This window comes from Populus nigra, chromosome 4, assembly GCF_951802175.1.
Source record: "Populus nigra chromosome 4, ddPopNigr1.1, whole genome shotgun sequence".
Taxonomy (NCBI): Eukaryota; Viridiplantae; Streptophyta; class Magnoliopsida; order Malpighiales; family Salicaceae; genus Populus; species Populus nigra.
The window spans coordinates 11,107,074-11,125,281 of NC_084855.1; the positions used below are offsets into that span (position 1 = coordinate 11,107,074).

The following is an 18,208-nucleotide window of genomic DNA, read 5'->3' on the forward strand; positions in this document are numbered from 1 at the left end:
TCTAGCTGTGCCCTAACGTAATTTAGTTTCCTTTTTTTGAAATAAAAATCACAGCATTACCCTTGCCGTTTCATTTTTCAAAGTGGGCGGTGAACGCCCCGGTCAATAAAAAAGAAAAAGTAACGACCGTCAACACGGAACGGGTCATCCATTGCCAGGTGGGCTCGTGCTTAAGGATAGAAAGTAGAAACGCCTCCAAATTGCGCAGGCAGGCGGGCAACAACACAAACAAACAACACGAGACACAGAGCTTGAGTTTGTAAAACATGGCTTCAGTGGCGCCACCAAAAGCCTATCCTGGCTGTCTCTGCAAGGCTCGCAGCATCGAACACCACAATGGGTTCACTCGTCCTCGTATCCTCTTTTGTCAGCAGCAGGACAACGACAACAAACCCCAGCATCAAATTGCTCGAAGGTACTAAATTCTTTGTAGGCATGAAAATATATTTACATGGAATGTGTCTGTCTATCCAATCAGGTGGAGAGGTTCTGATAAGAAGTATATAAATTTGAAGGGAAATAGTACTAAGGAGCAGTGAATTAGCAGTAGCTGGTGCCATTCTCAATCTCGGGTATGTTTCCTTTTCTCCATCCCTCTGTCTCCTTATCCCTTTAAAGTCTTCCCGTTCGCAAAATATCAGCGAAATGTTACAGCAGGGAGAGCCGAATTCTCCCATTCATAGTATTATCTATTATCATGTAGGTTTTTCTCGTGAATTTTCCAATACTCTACACACTATATAGAGAGGTCGATTTAGTATTAGTATGCGTAAAATGATGCAAGGATCTGATAGATATTTAATTAATCACTTAGAATTAAACATAAAAAGTATTGTTAATTTCTTAAAAAAGGGTTTTACAGTTAGGTATCCTCGATAATTTATATTTAATTTGGGATATTTGTTTTTTTTTTTAAATCTCTTATGTTTTCAATCTGGCATATGTTAACAGTGGGAAAAAGCCTGATTACCTGGGGGTGCAAAAGAACCAACCATCATTATCTCTGTGCCCAGCTACAAAGAATTGTATCTCAACATCGGAGAATATCACTGATCTTACCCACTATGCCCCTCCATGGTAGGTGCTGCCACAAAAAATCTCGCCGACTTCATTTTGAACGTTTCTAACATGTGAAAAGCAAGTCCCAACTTCTCAACTAATGCGTCTCGTGGTCGCCGATAATGACCCGTCAAACTTAACATGTGCTGAGTTGAATATTTTGGTGTGTCCCCCCCCCCCCCCCCCCTCTGCTGTAGGAACTACAATGGTGGTAGAAAAAAGCCAGTCAGCAAGGAACAGGCAATGGAAGAGCTTCTTGACGTGGTAAACTGTCTTTTCAGATTCCTTCTAAGCATGTTGAACAAAAAAGAGATGTGATACAACAATTCCATTGCTTCATGATTGTAGATTAAGCTTTAACAGCAAGATCAAATTAAGCTGTACCTGAATAATTATCAATTGCGCAGATAAGATCAACGAAACCGGAGAAATTTACACCAAAGATTGTAGAGAGGGATGATGATTACGTGCACGTGGAATACCAGAGTCCTATTTTAGGGGTAAGTTAGATGTCTTCCTCTCAAGAAATCGCAAGTGGAGCCTTTGAGTTGCAATGAAACGCTTAACACTAATGCCCCGATGTTCTTTCGAACAGCTAGTAGATGATGTTGAGTTTTGGTTCCGGCCAGGCAATAACACGATTGTGGAGTATCGGTCTGCATCACGCTTGGGAAACTTTGATTTTGATTACAACAGAAAGAGAATCAAGGTTAGCTTTTCTAACATTATGGGGTCCTTTCCTTCGAAAACATCGTCACTCACTTAGCAGGAACTTGGCGTTCACTGCAGATATTGAGACTAGAGCTGGAGAAGAAAGGCTGGGCATCTGCAGAGAGTTTCTGAAGGGCCCCTGCCTTATAGCTGCGCTGTTAATTTAGAACATCAACAGCATTCATTGATGTTGAAAAAAATATAAAAGAATAAGATTGTACCAGGAAAATTTTACATCTACCCAGTTGTACCCCATGATGATTTGTTTCCCGGTGATCTAATGATCCACGGAAAGAAGTCAAAACTGAGTAGATACTCTCTAGTGGGTACAGTTGTAATAATCTCCATGTGTTTACATCAGGAGTCCCGTACTCTTGATGAAAAGGGACTAGGGAAGCTAGAACCCTGAACCCAATTCCTACAGTGATGGGAATAAGTGCAATTAAAATTCCAATAGCATTGCACATTTGTGCCTTGACGAGACCAATCGCTGTATCTTGAAGCTCGGCCCCTTCCATTCTATAGCCAAGAGAAACCGTGAACAAGATAAAAAGAGCCCTTGAGCACGGTGAATATCTCATAGTTGCCTCGCCACAATGCTACGTGCATAACACTTATCAGTTTCACCCCATTAGCAAATGCCCAATTCTCAAGTCCGTGATGTTAATTAGTTGTTCAACGTCAAATTTTAAAACGGGAAAGATGTCACTCGAGGAGACATTACTTGACCAAATAAAGAAATAATGAGCAATTCAAATCGTATACAAGACAAGGCCATCGAAAAAAAAAAAAAAAACAAGCGAAGAACACGCTACACCAGAGCTAGGTAAGAATATCAAGAAGGCCGCATATGAAAAGCATCGTCATCTATAAAATCCATACCCAGCACAAGATGATGAGGATAACTAACTTGGCTTAAATCAGCTGCATTGATCTAAATTACATGAAAGCTTTCAACGTTGCAAAATATTCATTAACTAGGAAGTGCAATTGTTCAAGTTCAGGACTGATTTAGAAGTTACACTGTAATGGGAGAAATCATAACAAAACGAAGATATGGTAAACGACAACCACCACTTTAACTTCCATTAAGTCCGGCAGAATGATCATCTGTGGATCAATCTTTTCTGAGCTCTGCATATTCACGACGCATACCATCAGCATTTAAGATGACAATTTCAAGCTTGTCTCCCTGCAAAACAGACAAGATATATTGAGTATGATAAATGAACTGAAGTCAAAGCATGGACGTAGGCATAATATCTTGTACGGGTAAACCTAACAACATCCTGCACAATCTTTTCCTTGTGTAAGAGTAATAATTCAGAGAGAGGCAGACCTCCCTCCAGATACTGGATATAATTTAAAGAGGACAAAAAAAAAAGAGAGAGGAAGAATTGATTTAAAGGGCAAAAGCTGAAAGGAAACAGGAATTTACAGTGTATATATCCCTCTCAGTTGCAGATGCAAAAACATCTTTGACCACATCAATTGCTTCTGCCTCAGAAAGTGGAGTTACAGCGTCCTATGAAAGTCACAAGTTTTTCAGATAACCAGATAAAAGACGTAACACCCCAGACAATTGACAAAAGAAACAATGTTAGCCAAGGAGAGCATACCTGCGCAGGTAATAAAAGAGGGCTGGGGGACTTCAACTGGTTATCTAGCACAGGCATGATGAGTTTAGCACCAGAACCTTGGGCACTATACCCAACCTTCTCATAGGAACCGACAGCATCGTAAGTGTAAACACAGCCCTTTCCTAGATGTTTAAAAAGAACACCAATTTGTTAACACCAATTGAAAGCTTAAAACTGCACCATTAACTTGTATCACTTACCTTCCTCGTCAAAGCCAACCAAAACGTTGAAGGTATAATAAGGGAAGAAACGTTTGTAGTAGAGAGTGTTGGAGAGAAGTCGAGCCATGGCAGGGCAGCTCATCTGCTTGTTATGTTGATGTTGATAGATCTGTTAAGTGATTACGAACAGATATTAGGTTCCATGCCAAACAAGAAGCCATTTCTTTTCAAACACAGCAAAAAGGAGTCCATTAGACCACAAAATCATAGATATTTACGAACACACACTTCTAGATGGCCCTTTGTTACTTGAAAGTTACACAAAACACCACCATTCTTAACAGATATATAGGTACACAAATTACATAGCTCTCAGAGTCTCTTCCTCCAAACAAGAACCTCTCCAACTCCTTCCATGCGGCAATCTTTACAATTTTCAATTTGGACTATAATCCTGAAAAGACTTGGGGCATACCAACCTCCACACTTTCCAAAACAAATACCGAAAAATAACTAACACCCTGATAAAACTTCAAAGGAAAAATCTCAAGATATAGTAAGATCTCAAAGGAAGGGAACTAATGTAATCTCAAGGATACATTCAATCAATTACAACATGCTTCTAATATAATTTAGGAGGGAAAAATTCTGCAGAACTAAAGCATTAGATTGTTTTATATTCAATCAATTTGAAGAGAGAGAGAGAGAGTCGCCTCAAGTTAAATAGAACTAACAACAAATGTATCAATTTATTTTCATGAAACCTCACCAGGTGCTTAGCCCCCAAAACCTTTTGTAGGGCTCTCACATCAGCTTGAAAGCCAGAAGAGGCCATTAAACACTTGTCCGCTCTGACATCAGTGAAGCACATCAAGTCAGTCTTGTTAATAAATAACTAGGAAAAGAACACACTTCATTAAGAAGCGGAGTAAGGGATGCAAGTACTCCCAGATCATTATCAAAATTGATTCAATGAAAACTCTACCTATCTAGTGAGCACTAAGTTCCATACTTTCAGTTTGTCAAAGGTATATACAGGTATTGGCAAGCATGTGCAAAGACAAGTTGGAAGACAGATATCTCTAACCTCATATGTGTCCAATTTAGAAAATTTATTAAACCTTTCCGATGAAATCCTCAATGAATAAAAATCCCTAATTGAATTATTGTTACATTCATTTGATCCAAGGATGAGATGAAGCTCAATTCTTACCTGTGCCCTCGTGCAAATTCATCCTCTTTGAAAAAAGCACAAACTTTTTTATTTCCAAAAACCAGACCGATCCCACAGAGTACTTTACACCAGCATCCAAATTTACAATGGGGTTGTTGAAATTAAATGAAACTATAAACCCAATTGTAAAAACCACATTTATCAGTCAATTTCACTTAACAGAGCCTAAATTCCGAATTGGAGCACAAAAAACGAAGATAACCAAGATAAGAAAACCCACAAACTAATTCAAGCAAAAAAAGAAAAAGAAATAGAGAGATATTAAGAAGACATACAATTTATAGATTTTGGAGTAATCGCGAGTGAGAATATTGTATCCGGTAGACATTCGAGTATCAGCGGCGACTACACAGTAATCAGCTCCAGCAATCGCAACGCAAGTCCTTCAAAAAAAATAATTCAAAATCAAACAAATCAACAAATAAATAGACATAACTTACTGAGATGGGGAGGGGTAGAGGGTTACCCTCCATTAAAATCGTAGGGTTCAAATCTGGCTTGTTGTTTAGTCATTGGGTGCTGGTAGAGAGAGGGGTTGTTATGGCTTAGAGAGAGTGAAAGGCTTTTAAAATCGGAGAGGGCAGGCTTCGATTTTTATTTGTTTTAGATCTCTCCTTGCTGGGTCTGTCTTGCAGCTCACTTCAGGGGTTTTAAGATAAAAAACCACTTGCTATGTTTGTTTCTTAAAATTTATTTTTTAAAAAATTATTCTTTAAATTTTTTTATATTTATTTATTATTAAAAAAATTTATTAATAAAAAATACTTTTCAATTAAAAAAATTTAATTGATTTCTAGAAAAATATTTTTCTGAAAAATTTAAATGAAAAACACTTTCTAGAAGTTATAAAAAATTTAGAAATATCATATTATTTACTGATTATATCAAATTTGATTCTCAAATTTTTTATTGTTATTTATATTTTGTTTTAAATATTTATTTTTTATTTTCATATCTTAAAATTTAATTTTTATATTAACTTTGATTCTCATTTTTATAATTGTTATTTGCTTTTCCCTTATCATTTTTTTATTGAAATTTTTTATCTATCAAATTTGATCCTTATTCTTTTGATTGTTACTTATTTTTTTTTGAAATAATTTATGAAATGTTTATTATTATTATTTTAATTTCTTCATATTTTATTTTATTTTATTTTTTAGATTTGATTTCTATTATTTTAATTATTATTTATTTTATTTGAGATAATTTATGAAATTATTTTTTTTTTCAATTTCATTCTCATTAAACTTTTTAATTTGTAAGATTTGTTCTTTATTATTTTAATAAACTTGAGAAAAATAAAACATTAATAAGTTATTTTCCAGCTCATTTTTCATTACACTACCAAACATCAGAAAATAATTTACTTTTCTGGAATTCACTTTTCAAAAATTTACTTTTCAAAAAAAAATTACTATCAAGTAAACAAACGGGGTTTAATATATTAATATCTTCTTAGTCATACTATTTGGTTAATTTTATATTTTTTGTTCGTAGAAAATCATTGAATTCAATGACATCTTACTTTTATCGTGTGACGATGAACTAAATATTACAAATAAACATAAAGTTTTTTGTATTTCTTTAAGCAATTGTAATAAATTCATGGGTTTTTTAAATAAAAAAAATAAAGTTATGCAAGCTTCAAATTACCTAATGATTATGTTAATTAGAACTAATGAAAGGATTAACAATTAACAAAAACTATAAAAGCTGTGGAAGAAATCATGTAGCAAACATTATGGAAACCCAATGATTTTTCTATTTATTGGTAATAATCTCATGGTTTTTCAATTTGGTTTTTATTTATTTGATTGTTTTTATTTGTTAGATTGATTTTTTTTTAATTTTACTCTTTAATAAAAAACTTGTAGATATTCTCTAATTTATTTTTTATTTTTATTTTGATCCTCATTCTTTAATTGTTATTTTTTATTTTCCCTCAATTTTATCTTGCAACATTTGATTGATTAAAAATTAAGATTTATGGTTTTTGCAGGTATGATGCTTTTGATTTTATAATCTAGATCACGAGTTTGAAATGTGGGTTGACACTATTTTTTTTTCACTTCTTTTCTTTTTTGATCTCATTATTTGATGTTTTTTTTCCTTAAAAAAATAGGCTTTGTGATTTATTTTCTTTTCTTTTCTATCGGGTTATCCTGATCTCATGACCTGGTCACGATTTTGGTAGGTCAACCTGAGTTGGCTCGCCCCCTACTCAGCTTACAAGCTTATTATACTAACTCAGATTAACTCAGGTCAATTTTTTTTAATTTTTTTTTATATCAAAATTCATCATTCTATATTCATCAAAATCTGAAAGGCTTGGGAAAATACTATAGAAGTTCACAATGTTTTTCCTTAGCCCTTCTCTCTATAAAAAAAAAAAAAGCTTGCTATCAGGGTATTATGGTCTTTTCAAAGGGATACAATTGTTATTTTCAAATTTATAAAGGTTAGAGAGGTATTTTTTACATTTTTTAAACAATAAGATTACTAAAATAACCTTTTTGGCAAATAAAAATGAATTGGGTCCATAGGCTTTATAGACATTTTTTTTTTAATAAACACTTGAATTATATAGCTTTCTTTGCAAAAAAAAGTTATATCTTCCTTGTAGAGGAGTTTTAATCTTTGACTTTTAGCTTTTTTGTTATACTCAAGAAGACTAAGGGATATTTTGATCTTTTAACATATATAAAATATTAATAAAAAGAAAAAGTAGTTGGCTTGTGCCACTCATATGCTAGTGATTAGACACCCTCATAAATTTTAGGCAGCACATGAGGCAGTGTTCAGTTGTCAAACACCACCTTTTGTGGTGGTGTTAGAAGTGTACCGACATCCTCTTTTTAATGATGTAGCGTGACTGTTGAGCCTTGAGGAAGCCTTTTCTTTTCCTCTCTCTTCTCTTTGTCAAAGTATGAAAATGTCATATCATTTTTTTATTATATCCAATTTGATCTTCATTATTTTTATTGTTATTTGTTTTTTTTTTAATTTTTTTTCTTCAACTTCACCCCTAATCATTTGGTTTAGATTGAATTTCATATCGAATTGATCTTTATTCTTTTGATTTTTTTCCTATTATTAATTGATTTCTTTTTCTCAATTTCATCCCTAGCATTTGATTTGATTTTTTATGTCTAATTTGGTCTTATTTGGTTTATTTTTTTTTTCAATTTTATCCCTAATCATTTGGTTTAATTTGATATTTATATCGAATTTGATTCTCATTTGATATATTTTTTTATTGATTGAATATTGTTTTCAATTTCATTCTTAGCATTTGATTTCAATTTGTTTTTATGTTGAATTCGGTCCTCGTTTTTTTTTTATTTCTGTTTGTTTTGGATTTTTTAATTGCATTTTTTATTCAATTTCATCTCTCATCATTTTTTTATTAGGCATTTTGCTTCCATTTTTTTTATAGTTTGTCTTTCATAGGATTAGTCCTACTCTTATGACTAGGATCACAAGTTTCAAAGGCTGACATTAGTTGACTTTGTTTTTTTAGGTCCTCATATAAAATTGATTTATTTTTAATTTTATCTTTCAATATTTATTTATTTTTAAATTGGTCTTCATGCCTTTTTTTTTAGTTTCCTTTAGATGAGGATATCTCAATCATATATCCATGGTTGTGGGGTTGGTGAGTTAACCTAGTTTGACTCAAATTTTTTTTTCCTTTGATTTTTTAATTATTTTTTTAGTTTCATCACTCGAGATTATTTTATTGAGAATTTTGCTTCATTGTTTTTTTTAGTTTGCCTTCTATGCAGTCAATCTCGGGCTCATGATCACGTTTACGGGTTTCGAAAGTGAACACAAGTTGACTCTGGTCTTTTTTAAGTCCTTTTTTAAAATTGATTTTTTTTCAATTTCATTTTTTGACATTTAATGTTTTGAAAATTGATCTTCGTGCTTTTTTTCTCACTTTTTTTTTATAGGGTTATCCTAATTTTGTGTCCATGGTCGTGAGGTTAGCAGGTTAGCCCAAGTTTATCTATTTTTTTTTGTTTTTTTTAAATTATATATATATTTTAGTTTTTCCATTCAACATTGAATTGTTTTTTGCTTTCATGAACTCTTTTTTTTTTCTTTTGTTGGCATGAATAGTTTGATTAAATAAAAAAATTATTCTAAGAAACATAGTTGTTAAACACAGCTGATTGAATAGTCTGTGTTATTTGATCAAATATTCTAATCTTAGTTATATTTTAATTAAATATCAATTTATGTAATTAGATGTATGTATAAGTATTTTGATTTATGATAAATAATTTTTGTATATTAAAGAACACGTTTGAAAAGCATGTGTGTTCATTTTTTTACCAAGAAAACAAATCTGACGTGTGGCGAATCACGGGCCTAATTAATAGCTACTAGTTTCTTTATATAGGAGGATGGTAGCAGGGTGATTTAATGATACATGCAACTCTATCCCATCCCTTCCTATTTTCCTACAGATAATTTTAGAAATCTCCATTGCAGTATCTAAAGATTGTTTATATGGCCAGCCGAAAAATCCAAGAGGGGTCAGCCATGTAGCAGATATGAGCTTATACATAGCAATTGTTTCTCCTCCATCCATCTTTTCGCATGCATCTGTTTTGATGCATCCTTTCTAATTTATTTTTTTAAACTAACTAACTGGACGTTAACACTGGGTTTTTAACTCTATCTAGGTGGCTGCACTTGCTATCCCGTCGAGCTTCGGTTGTCTTCCTGAACTCCCTCTTGGTTTTATCTCTATTTTTAGCTACACTCCACAATATATAAATCCCTATTCCACGAACATCTCCTGCATCCTTTTCCTCAAGGCCTAAAAATATTAAGCTTACCATTGGGTATATTATTCGTATCCCTTCTACCTTTCTTTCTCATCCAAAACAGGAGACATATATTCGACTACATTCTCCTCAACACACCAAAAACACAGGCTATCGTTTTTACATATGGTGCCTTTTGATTGTATCATTTCTATTGCTAATTAAAAATGGCAACAGAGATAAGACAACTTTCTATGAAGCCAGCTTGGATTGAGGTTGCACCGTCCCTCCTCGGTTTCCCATTGGGGCCTTCCAAGTTTCCCAAATTGGAGACTTTTCGAGAAGAAAGAGCTGAAGGTTATGAGGATGAGAACGATGATGATGGTGATGGTTGATGCTTTTCTTTGTCCTTTTCAAAATAGAGTCTTAGAAGCTGTCACAAGGAAGATGAGATGTTGGCAGCTGCAAAGATGCTCCATAACATACATATTTGATGCAGCATATGTCTTGCTGACATGTTCTATTATATATCTGTGCAGAGAAGTGGGAATTCATCTTAGGATTTCGCAGGAGATTAGGTGCTACTTCACCATTTTACTACTACGTGTTTCGCAATTGGTTGCAGATTTGAGTTTGGGGAGACTTCAAAACGGAAAATTATTAGGAGCCCGGCTCACCATCAACCTGCTCACATAAATTAAGTGGGATAATTTATGTGGGGCTATGAACATAGGCTAATGATGAGTCGGGCTCCTTCAATAATGTCTTTGTCTTCACATATGAATAGTGTACCTCTTTTCAATAATATTGTGAATTTTATTTTATTTTTCAATCGTTGCCTCCTAGTAAATAACATCTTCAATGCTAATTGTATCCATGCACTGCTGGATAATGGTTCATATTAAACCGAAGGGGAGGTTTTCAAATTCTTGTGTGACTATGCTCTCCATAAATTTTCAGCACGTAGCATTGTATTTTTTTAGGGAAATTATCCTTCCTATAATGGTTTTCGTTGTTTGGATCTGACAACCACCAAAAATTATATTACTCACCAGTCACCATGCCTACTTTGATGAAACTCATTTTCCCTCTACGTACTTCCCAACTCTTTTGTTTAAGCCCATCACTACACTGGACTGTTCCTACTTTAGTTCACCCACGTAAGCTCACACTCCATCTTCGCCTACTTCTTTACTCCTATACAATTTCACCACTCCCATGGTCGGTGGCCAGAGTCTCTCCTCTGTCTGTCCTCCTTTTGCTGACATTACTCTTTATTTCTCTCTTGTTGGTGCATTGCAATATCTGACCATCATCTAGGCATGATCTTACTCACTGTCAACTTTGTCGGTTAGTTCTTGCATGCTCCCACTGAGATGCATTTTCAAGCTGTCAAACGTATACCATATGTCAAGGGTACTCTTCACTTTGGCCTCACATTTACAGCTTCTTCCTCTTTCACTATTACTACTTATTCCAATACTGATTGGGTTGGTTGCTTAGATGCTCACCGCTCCACCACCGATTATTCCATCCACCTTGGTACCAATCTTGTTTCCTGGAGTACAAAGAAGTAGCCTACTATTTCTCAATCCATCTGTGAATCTGAGCACCGTGCCCTTGCCACCTTTTTCGCTGAGGTCTTCTGGGTTGCAACATCTTCTTCATTATCTTTCTGTCGCTACCCCGCCCTGCTTCCCCCACTTCTCTTTTGTGATAATAAGAGTGCTCCTTTTCCCAATTCCAATCCGGTATCTCATAAGCTATCTAAGCACATCGATTTGGATTATCACTTTCTTCGTGAACTTGTCATTGCTGTCACCATATGCACCCAGCATGTTCCCTCACATACTGTAGATTGCTGATGTTTTCATCAAGAGTGTCTCTCGTTCGCTTTTTTTTTTTCTTTTTTTGGTTTCAAGCTTCTCGTATGTTCTAATCCAATGCTAAGCTTGTGGGGGGATGTTAAGGATGCTCAAGAATCCTCTCTTGACATTAAGCAATGATCTTCTCCATGACTGTAGCAGTTGAACATGATTGTACAGATATATTATTCATTGCATTGATTTGTCTCCATCTGTACAATATTTCCTTTCATGTACTTCTCCATAAATAAAATATTTCTCCACCTCTAACAGTGTGGTGGTTTTACATTCTCAGGTAATATATTTTTATTTTCTCTGAAAGTTTGGCTTTCTTAATTTTTTTTATTTTAATTTAAAATGAATAACAAGTACCTTACTGAAAATAAAATCATAATGTTATCACCTTTCACTTAGATAATTAAAGTTTATCACTATAAAGTCTAAATAATAAGACTTATAATTAATTGATGATGTTGATATTTTCATAAAAACAAATTAATATATTTGCATCAAAAGCAAAGGAATATTCAAATTAAGTTGTTGCAAAAGTCTGTGGCGTTTCAAGATACGATGACATTTTAGCATTCCTATGTTCGGCAAACTATATTTTAATTATTTCAATTTATATGATCTATAAATATAATTATGTAGATTAAAAAAGAACTAAACAATATTTACATGCACATTAAAAATTTAAACACTTTAAAAAATTAAAAATAAAATTAAAATAAAATTTGCCTGTATATATATCACCATCTATCTTCTTATTAGAATATTATTATTTAAAAAAAGAACAACTAGCACCACGTCTTAGATGATATATTAGCTTGTTCAAAAAGGAAAGAAAGAAAAACTGAAGCTTTATTTTAAAAGGATACGCAGCAGCAGCAGCAGCAGCAGCAAGTAGTAAGTTTCTTAAGCACGTGGATAAATAGAGAGCATTTATTAATTAATAAGGAGTCCTGATCCATTAAACAACTCCATGACGTATAAATATTAAAACAAGATGATCTAGCAAAAACAAAAACAAAAACAGAGACAAAGATCAGCATAGAAGGCAAGGCAACAACAATGGGATTTCTTCTCTTTCTCGGATGGTTATGCAGCCTTTCTCTTCTTGTTCCCCTTATGGGCGTTATCGGTTACGGGGTCTGTTCTCATTCACTCTATTGCCCTACTTTTCTTGATTACTTTGTTTTCCTTTTTATGCGATCAAGATAGGATTTAGATGCATGGCGGCATGTCAGAAGTTAATCACATCACCCATATGATCTGATGAACAAGGAAACCTCTAATGGTGGTTTTTTTTTGTTACCTTTGACTGTATTGCTTAACATTCAATAATGGTTGTCAATGCGAAAAAAATAGTAATTTTCAACAAACAGGTTGTTGAAAGCCTCTCTTAAATTATAGTTTTTTTTTTGTCAAAACCATACTTGAATAACTGAAACACAAGTATCTTAAAAGGATGAGATAATTTTCAATGTCTAAGTCAGATTGGGAGATAAGAGCCTTATGAGAGTATGTATATATTTGTTTAGTTGCATATGGAGATAGTGCATTTAGGTCTATCAACCCCGTTTAGGGTTTGGTTAGTACATGAAATCTTAATGAATCTTCTATTCAGGGATATTGTCATGTTGAGCTTTACAAAACATTGAAGCTTTGGATTTGTTGGGCCATTGAAGCTTCGAGGAACTCAAATCGATTACCTTTGCTCCTGATAAGCATCGTGCCATGTCGTATGTACGGTTCCAAGTAAAAAACCTTACAGAAGCGAGCTTTATTTGAGCTTTGGACACCCAGAAGAGTTTTGTGGCCTGACTTTTAAGTCGTATCTCTCCCAAGCCTACTTTGGATCGTGTACAAAGAATATAAACCCTGAGCCCAATACTAGCCAATCTCACTACCAAGCAACAAGTATATTCCAATCACATTATAGGCGGACCAACTACACCAAGATGACTCTGGTCCTACTCACCTAGGTGGGCCAACAACTAATATTCTATTTTAGAAAAACAGCAAACAATTTTTTTTAACAAAATTATGAATTAAGTATTAAGCAGAAGATATGCATATTAATTAATAATTATCGAAACACATTTCTTTCAGTAAGGATTTCAAACAATTGAATGGACAGAATTTTGTGTTCGAGCAGATAGAACAGATTAATGCAGAATTTTAGTATGTATAACAATGGCTCAGTAAGCCAAAATCACATAATTAATTGGTCAAGTTAATGACAGAACATTGACTTACATTCTACATCTTTGTCTCTACTGTTGCAGCACATGCTCGTGGTAGAACTCGAAGCTGATAAGCTGAACGCATATGATGCAGCATCTGGGCTAAACAAGCTTGTTTTCCCGGAGTTTTATCTACTGGGAGCCTTATGCATCAGCTTTCTATTAACAGGACACTGGTTTGCGTGTATTTTAGCTCTGCCAAACCTCTATCACCATGTCAGATCGTAAGTTTGTTCTTAATTTCAAACATTTGTTTTTTTATTACACGTAATCTTGCAACTCCATTCAATTCAGAGACCTGAAAGCATGAACAGAGTCAATAACGTTATTGCTTGGTTGTCTTAATATCCTCCAAAGACATTGAATGTTTTCAAACCTGTTGAATCGGATGTTGCCGATCACGCTTTTTCAGTACCTTTATAGACACTGATAAAGGCTTTAAATGCTTAAGGAGTATTTTTCGCGCACAGTGTTTCCTCACAAGATTAGAGGGAGAACAGACTTTCGAATTTCTTAGATTCATCACTATGTATTTGAGGGTACACAATAACTCGTTGGCATAGTTGTTATTAGAAAAAAATTAGGATCCATGTTACTTTGTCTACACTGCAATTTAAGTCATGGTTTGCAAATCCTTGATCAGGTACATGAAGAGGCAACATTTAGTTCAAGCCGTTGACATATTTAACCAGCTGAAGTGGGAAAAACAAAAAAGGTGGTACAAGATGATCTATTTGGTGACCCTTTTCATGGTTGCTACGGCGGGGTAATGTTATGAGATGTAGTTCAGCAATCCTTGTAAATTGCTGACTTCTTTTAAGTAAGTTGGCTATTGATCACTTAGGTACTGATTATTTTTCTTTGTGATTGTGTTTTAGGCTGCTTTGGCATTTTCCTGAACTAATTGAAGGTTGATCAAGCATTGGTGATCCTTCTGAGTTTCGTGTGCTGTGAGTCGCTACATTCTGTTAGTTGCTCTTCTCAGTTTGCGGGTTTTTTTGAAAATGTAATTGGAAGTAATTCTTCTAATTTTTATTTTTTGGGAAGAAAAAATGTCCCTTTTGAAGGACCCTTTTTTCCTCCCTCTTTGTTTTTTTAATGTGTGAAAATATTTGATGGAGTCGTTCGAAGGAAAGAAATTACCCACTTCACCAATAATTTCATCATAGTTAAGGATGAATTTTGTGTTATAACAATAATCTTAACAAACTTCTAATCAGCTGAATTGTTTGGATGAGGGAATTGAGCCGGCCCTGATGAATTTGTTGAGGTATGTTTATGGATGGTAATATCAGCTGCACAGTTGAAATGGTGACGGTGCCTGCCGAAGGAAAAAAGGTTAAAGGGTGCCATTGTCTTATGTAGATCGAACAGATGTTGTCCTAATCTCGTCTGCAAAATAACCAAGATCTGTTCTCAATTGAGGCTAGCAATTGTATAATGTATAGAATGGAAAGTATAATCAAGAAATGCAATTCCCGAATCCATTCATCAAGATATTATAAAAAGATTCTATGAATTCTGTCAGAAATGTGGATTTTCTTAGGTCAAGCTGCCGATCTTTGCAGGGTTCTGATCTGTGAAGACTTTATGGTCCATTTCGGACATTTCTGGTTACTGTCTTTGATTGATTCCAGGCTATTTTGTTCGTGGGTAAACTAAGATACAAAACTTTCGAGAATCGCTCAAGGCATCTGTAAATTTAGCCAGAATTGACAGCATTTACATGCCCCGTTATGTTCTTGGGCATTTTTTTTTCAATCTACTCGCCTTTTTTAGTTGACTATTTATGAAGAGGTTATATCAAACGTAATTCAGATTCTTCATATTTAAATAAAACAGCATGATATATACACGGGTGAACTTGTTTTGCAGGATCAAGATAACAGAGCCTCCCATCTGTTCTTTACTGGGAAACAAGATAGAGAGGGGAGATTATTTTGGTTACATTTTTTTTTATGTTTCCCAATTCTGGAGGACTTATTTGCCTTCGAGCACAAGACGATTTAGATGCCATACTTGTTTATAGTACTGCGCTATGCTATATATAATTTGAATTTTTTTAGTTTTCATTTAATTAATGTTAAGAAAAATATGCAAAGTATTGTTAATGTATTTTTTATATGTAAAATTCTTTTTGATTATCAATTAAAAATTAATGTATTCAAATTAATTTTTTTTAATTATTAAGATAATAACATTTTCGATCGACTTGGTCCAATTAAAATTATTCTATCAAATCCATGACTTGAATTGAATAAAAATATAAAATTAAAATCATTAAACTATTTTATTTGATTATGATTAAAATGATATTATTCGGATACTCTTCATAGAATAAATTACTCTACTCAAATCTAATATAATTTGGAAATGAAAATATTTTGAATAAATTTTTTAAATTCTAAACCTAATTTTAAATAATAAATTAAATCTATTTTTAATTAATTTAAATATTAAATTCATTCATTTATAATATTTAAAATTAATTAATTTTAAAAAAATAACATTAAATTAAAAAAACAAACAAGTCCATGCGAGCGAGCTCACCTGAATTAAAAGTCCTAGGCCTTGCACCTTTTAAAAAAAAAATTGGCCTTAGTATTCCACTCCTTTATTTCTTTTTTTATTAAAAAAAAATTAAGTAGGTCACATGTCGTTCATAATGGCAGGCGACTTGTTGCCTATTAAGCAGTTGTATAAATTTTAACCACCACTATAGTAGTTGGAAAATCGAGGGGAGGATATTTTTTTTCTCTAAAATTTATTTTTCAACTCATTTTTACTAAAAAAAATATTCTAAAAAACACCATACTCGCCTCAACAAACAAAATCTCCTAGCTCAAGATACCCCTAAATTACTTCAAAAATTCAAAATCAAACCTTAAGAAAAATTCTCTCTCAAGTCCGATCTATTTTTTCTAGGCATTAAGAATGCTTAAAAACATCACAATCAAACTTCTCTCGTCAAATGAAACCCTTTGATGCAAAGCTAGGCCATTTGATTGTTAGTATAGTGAAAATTGATAATTTTCTCTCTCCTTGACCTTTTTATGTAAGTTTCTCTCTCCTCTCTCTAACATGGGGACCTAAAAAAAAATAAACTTTTATATCAAAATAAAAAAATTATCATAAATTTAGAGTTAGCCATATATTTTCTCTATATTTCAGGCTTTAATCTTCTATCTTCTAATTTGTTATTTTAATCATAATTTCAAGCCTAATTTCATCTCATTAGGCTATAAAAAGGTCTAATTAGAAGATAAAAAAATAAAAAACAAAGATGAGCTTTATTATTAATACCACTAATGACATAGTATCGATCATACATAATAGAATAATGTCTTTGGAGGTCAAGTGGTTTGCAGACTATAGAATTAGGGTAGATCAACCATGATTTGATTAAAATCAATAAAAGAGGTAGACTTAGCAACATCAATATTATTTTGAATTTGTCAAACAATGTCAACAAGTGTATTACATATACACTCTTTCCTTTATAAATTATCACAATAAAGTTAATTGGTTATGTGTTGTGAAAACAAAATCCAATAGTCGTGTCTAAGTTATTAAAGATGGTAATGATGAAGTAACTAGGGGAGAAGATGTATTTTAACTAGATGAGTTGGTTGATCTACTTCAATTTGCTTCATCTACTGAGTTAGAAGAAGATTCAAGTTTTCATGTCGCAAAGAATACTCATGTTCATGTTGATCTTGATGAGTTAAATGATATATTGAGTATCAATAAAAATATAGAAATGGATGAAGATGAATGGATCAAACAACTTCAATTCAACGAAGAATATAATGAACATGATGAAAATAAAGATGATAAGGATTCAGATTAAACAGTGATTCTGAACTGATTTTATATGTAAAACATCATTATGCAATTAATATATTTATTATCATTGTATAACGCATTGTACTTTGTAACCATATCTTTTATTTGTTTATTTTTTTGTGTAGGAATAATATAACACCGACATGCATGCCAAACACGGGGTGGACCCTTCAACTCGTCCAAAATATAATCTGGAGTTGGGATTGGAGGATGGAGCAACCGATAAACTCGATAGAAATCAGGTTTATAATATCTTTATGACTATGATCTGAGATATGAGGTTGGATTGTAGTGTCTTGACCATAGACATTTCATAATTAATCAATGTGAGTTAGCCATCACCAAACATTGAGGAGTTGGTTGAACAATAAATTGGTGCTCTGAAAGAAAAATAAAGGCAAAGTGTAAAGAACAAAAAAACAACAATGGAAAGAGATGATTGCATACCTTTCCATTCATTATCCTCCCCTTACATACCTCCATGAACCCCCCCCCCCCCTCATTTGCAACCTCTTCTTAGTGTTAATAAATATTTGTAATTGATTTTTATAATTAAAATAATATTATTAAATGTAATATTTAAGTTAAAATTCTTGTTCAATGTTAAACTATTTTGAGAGCATTAGGAATCACTAACAGACATAAAAACTCTGCTGGAAATTTTATCG

At 33.2% G+C, this 18,208-nt stretch overlaps 2 protein-coding genes across 2 annotated transcripts; one reads left to right on the top strand and one right to left on the bottom strand.

Moving 5' to 3' along the window:
- Nucleotides 1-82: 82 nt before the first annotated feature.
- On the top strand, nt 83-2,257 carry LOC133692685 (uncharacterized). Its single transcript, XM_062113791.1, has 7 exons — nt 83-415; nt 516-572; nt 952-1,077; nt 1,257-1,323; nt 1,467-1,559; nt 1,655-1,768; nt 1,849-2,257. Exons 1-7 carry the CDS (start codon nt 267-269, stop codon nt 1,900-1,902), a joined length of 660 nt encoding a protein of 219 aa, XP_061969775.1. The 5' UTR covers nt 83-266; the 3' UTR covers nt 1,903-2,257.
- Nucleotides 2,258-2,666: 409 nt separating this feature from the next.
- Nucleotides 2,667-5,437, bottom strand: LOC133692684 (proteasome subunit beta type-1). The gene is made up of 7 exons (XM_062113790.1): nt 5,272-5,437; nt 5,081-5,188; nt 4,341-4,422; nt 3,611-3,740; nt 3,390-3,532; nt 3,209-3,295; nt 2,667-2,962 (listed from the first exon to the last, which is right to left on the bottom strand). The coding sequence occupies exons 1-7, from the start codon at nt 5,316-5,318 to the stop codon at nt 2,888-2,890; spliced, it is 672 nt and encodes a 223-aa protein (XP_061969774.1). The 5' UTR covers nt 5,319-5,437; the 3' UTR covers nt 2,667-2,887.
- Between the last annotated feature and the right edge of the window lie 12,771 nt (nt 5,438-18,208).

Coding starts and splice junctions, on each gene's coding strand:
- LOC133692685 (XM_062113791.1), top strand. CDS start 267: ATGGCTTCAGTGGCGCCACCAAAAGCCTATCCTGGCTGTCTCTGCAAG. Junction 573..951: donor GGTGCCATTCTCAATCTCGG/GTATGTTTCCTT, acceptor ATATGTTAACAG/TGGGAAAAAGCCTGATTACC. Junction 1,324..1,466: donor TGGAAGAGCTTCTTGACGTG/GTAAACTGTCTT, acceptor TCAATTGCGCAG/ATAAGATCAACGAAACCGGA.
- LOC133692684 (XM_062113790.1), bottom strand. CDS start 5,318: ATGACTAAACAACAAGCCAGATTTGAACCCTACGATTTTAATGGAGG. Junction 3,741..4,340: donor TTTTGGGGGCTAAGCACCTG/GTGAGGTTTCAT, acceptor ATCACTTAACAG/ATCTATCAACATCAACATAA. Junction 3,296..3,389: donor CTCTTTTATTACCTGCGCAG/GTATGCTCTCCT, acceptor TGACTTTCATAG/GACGCTGTAACTCCACTTTC.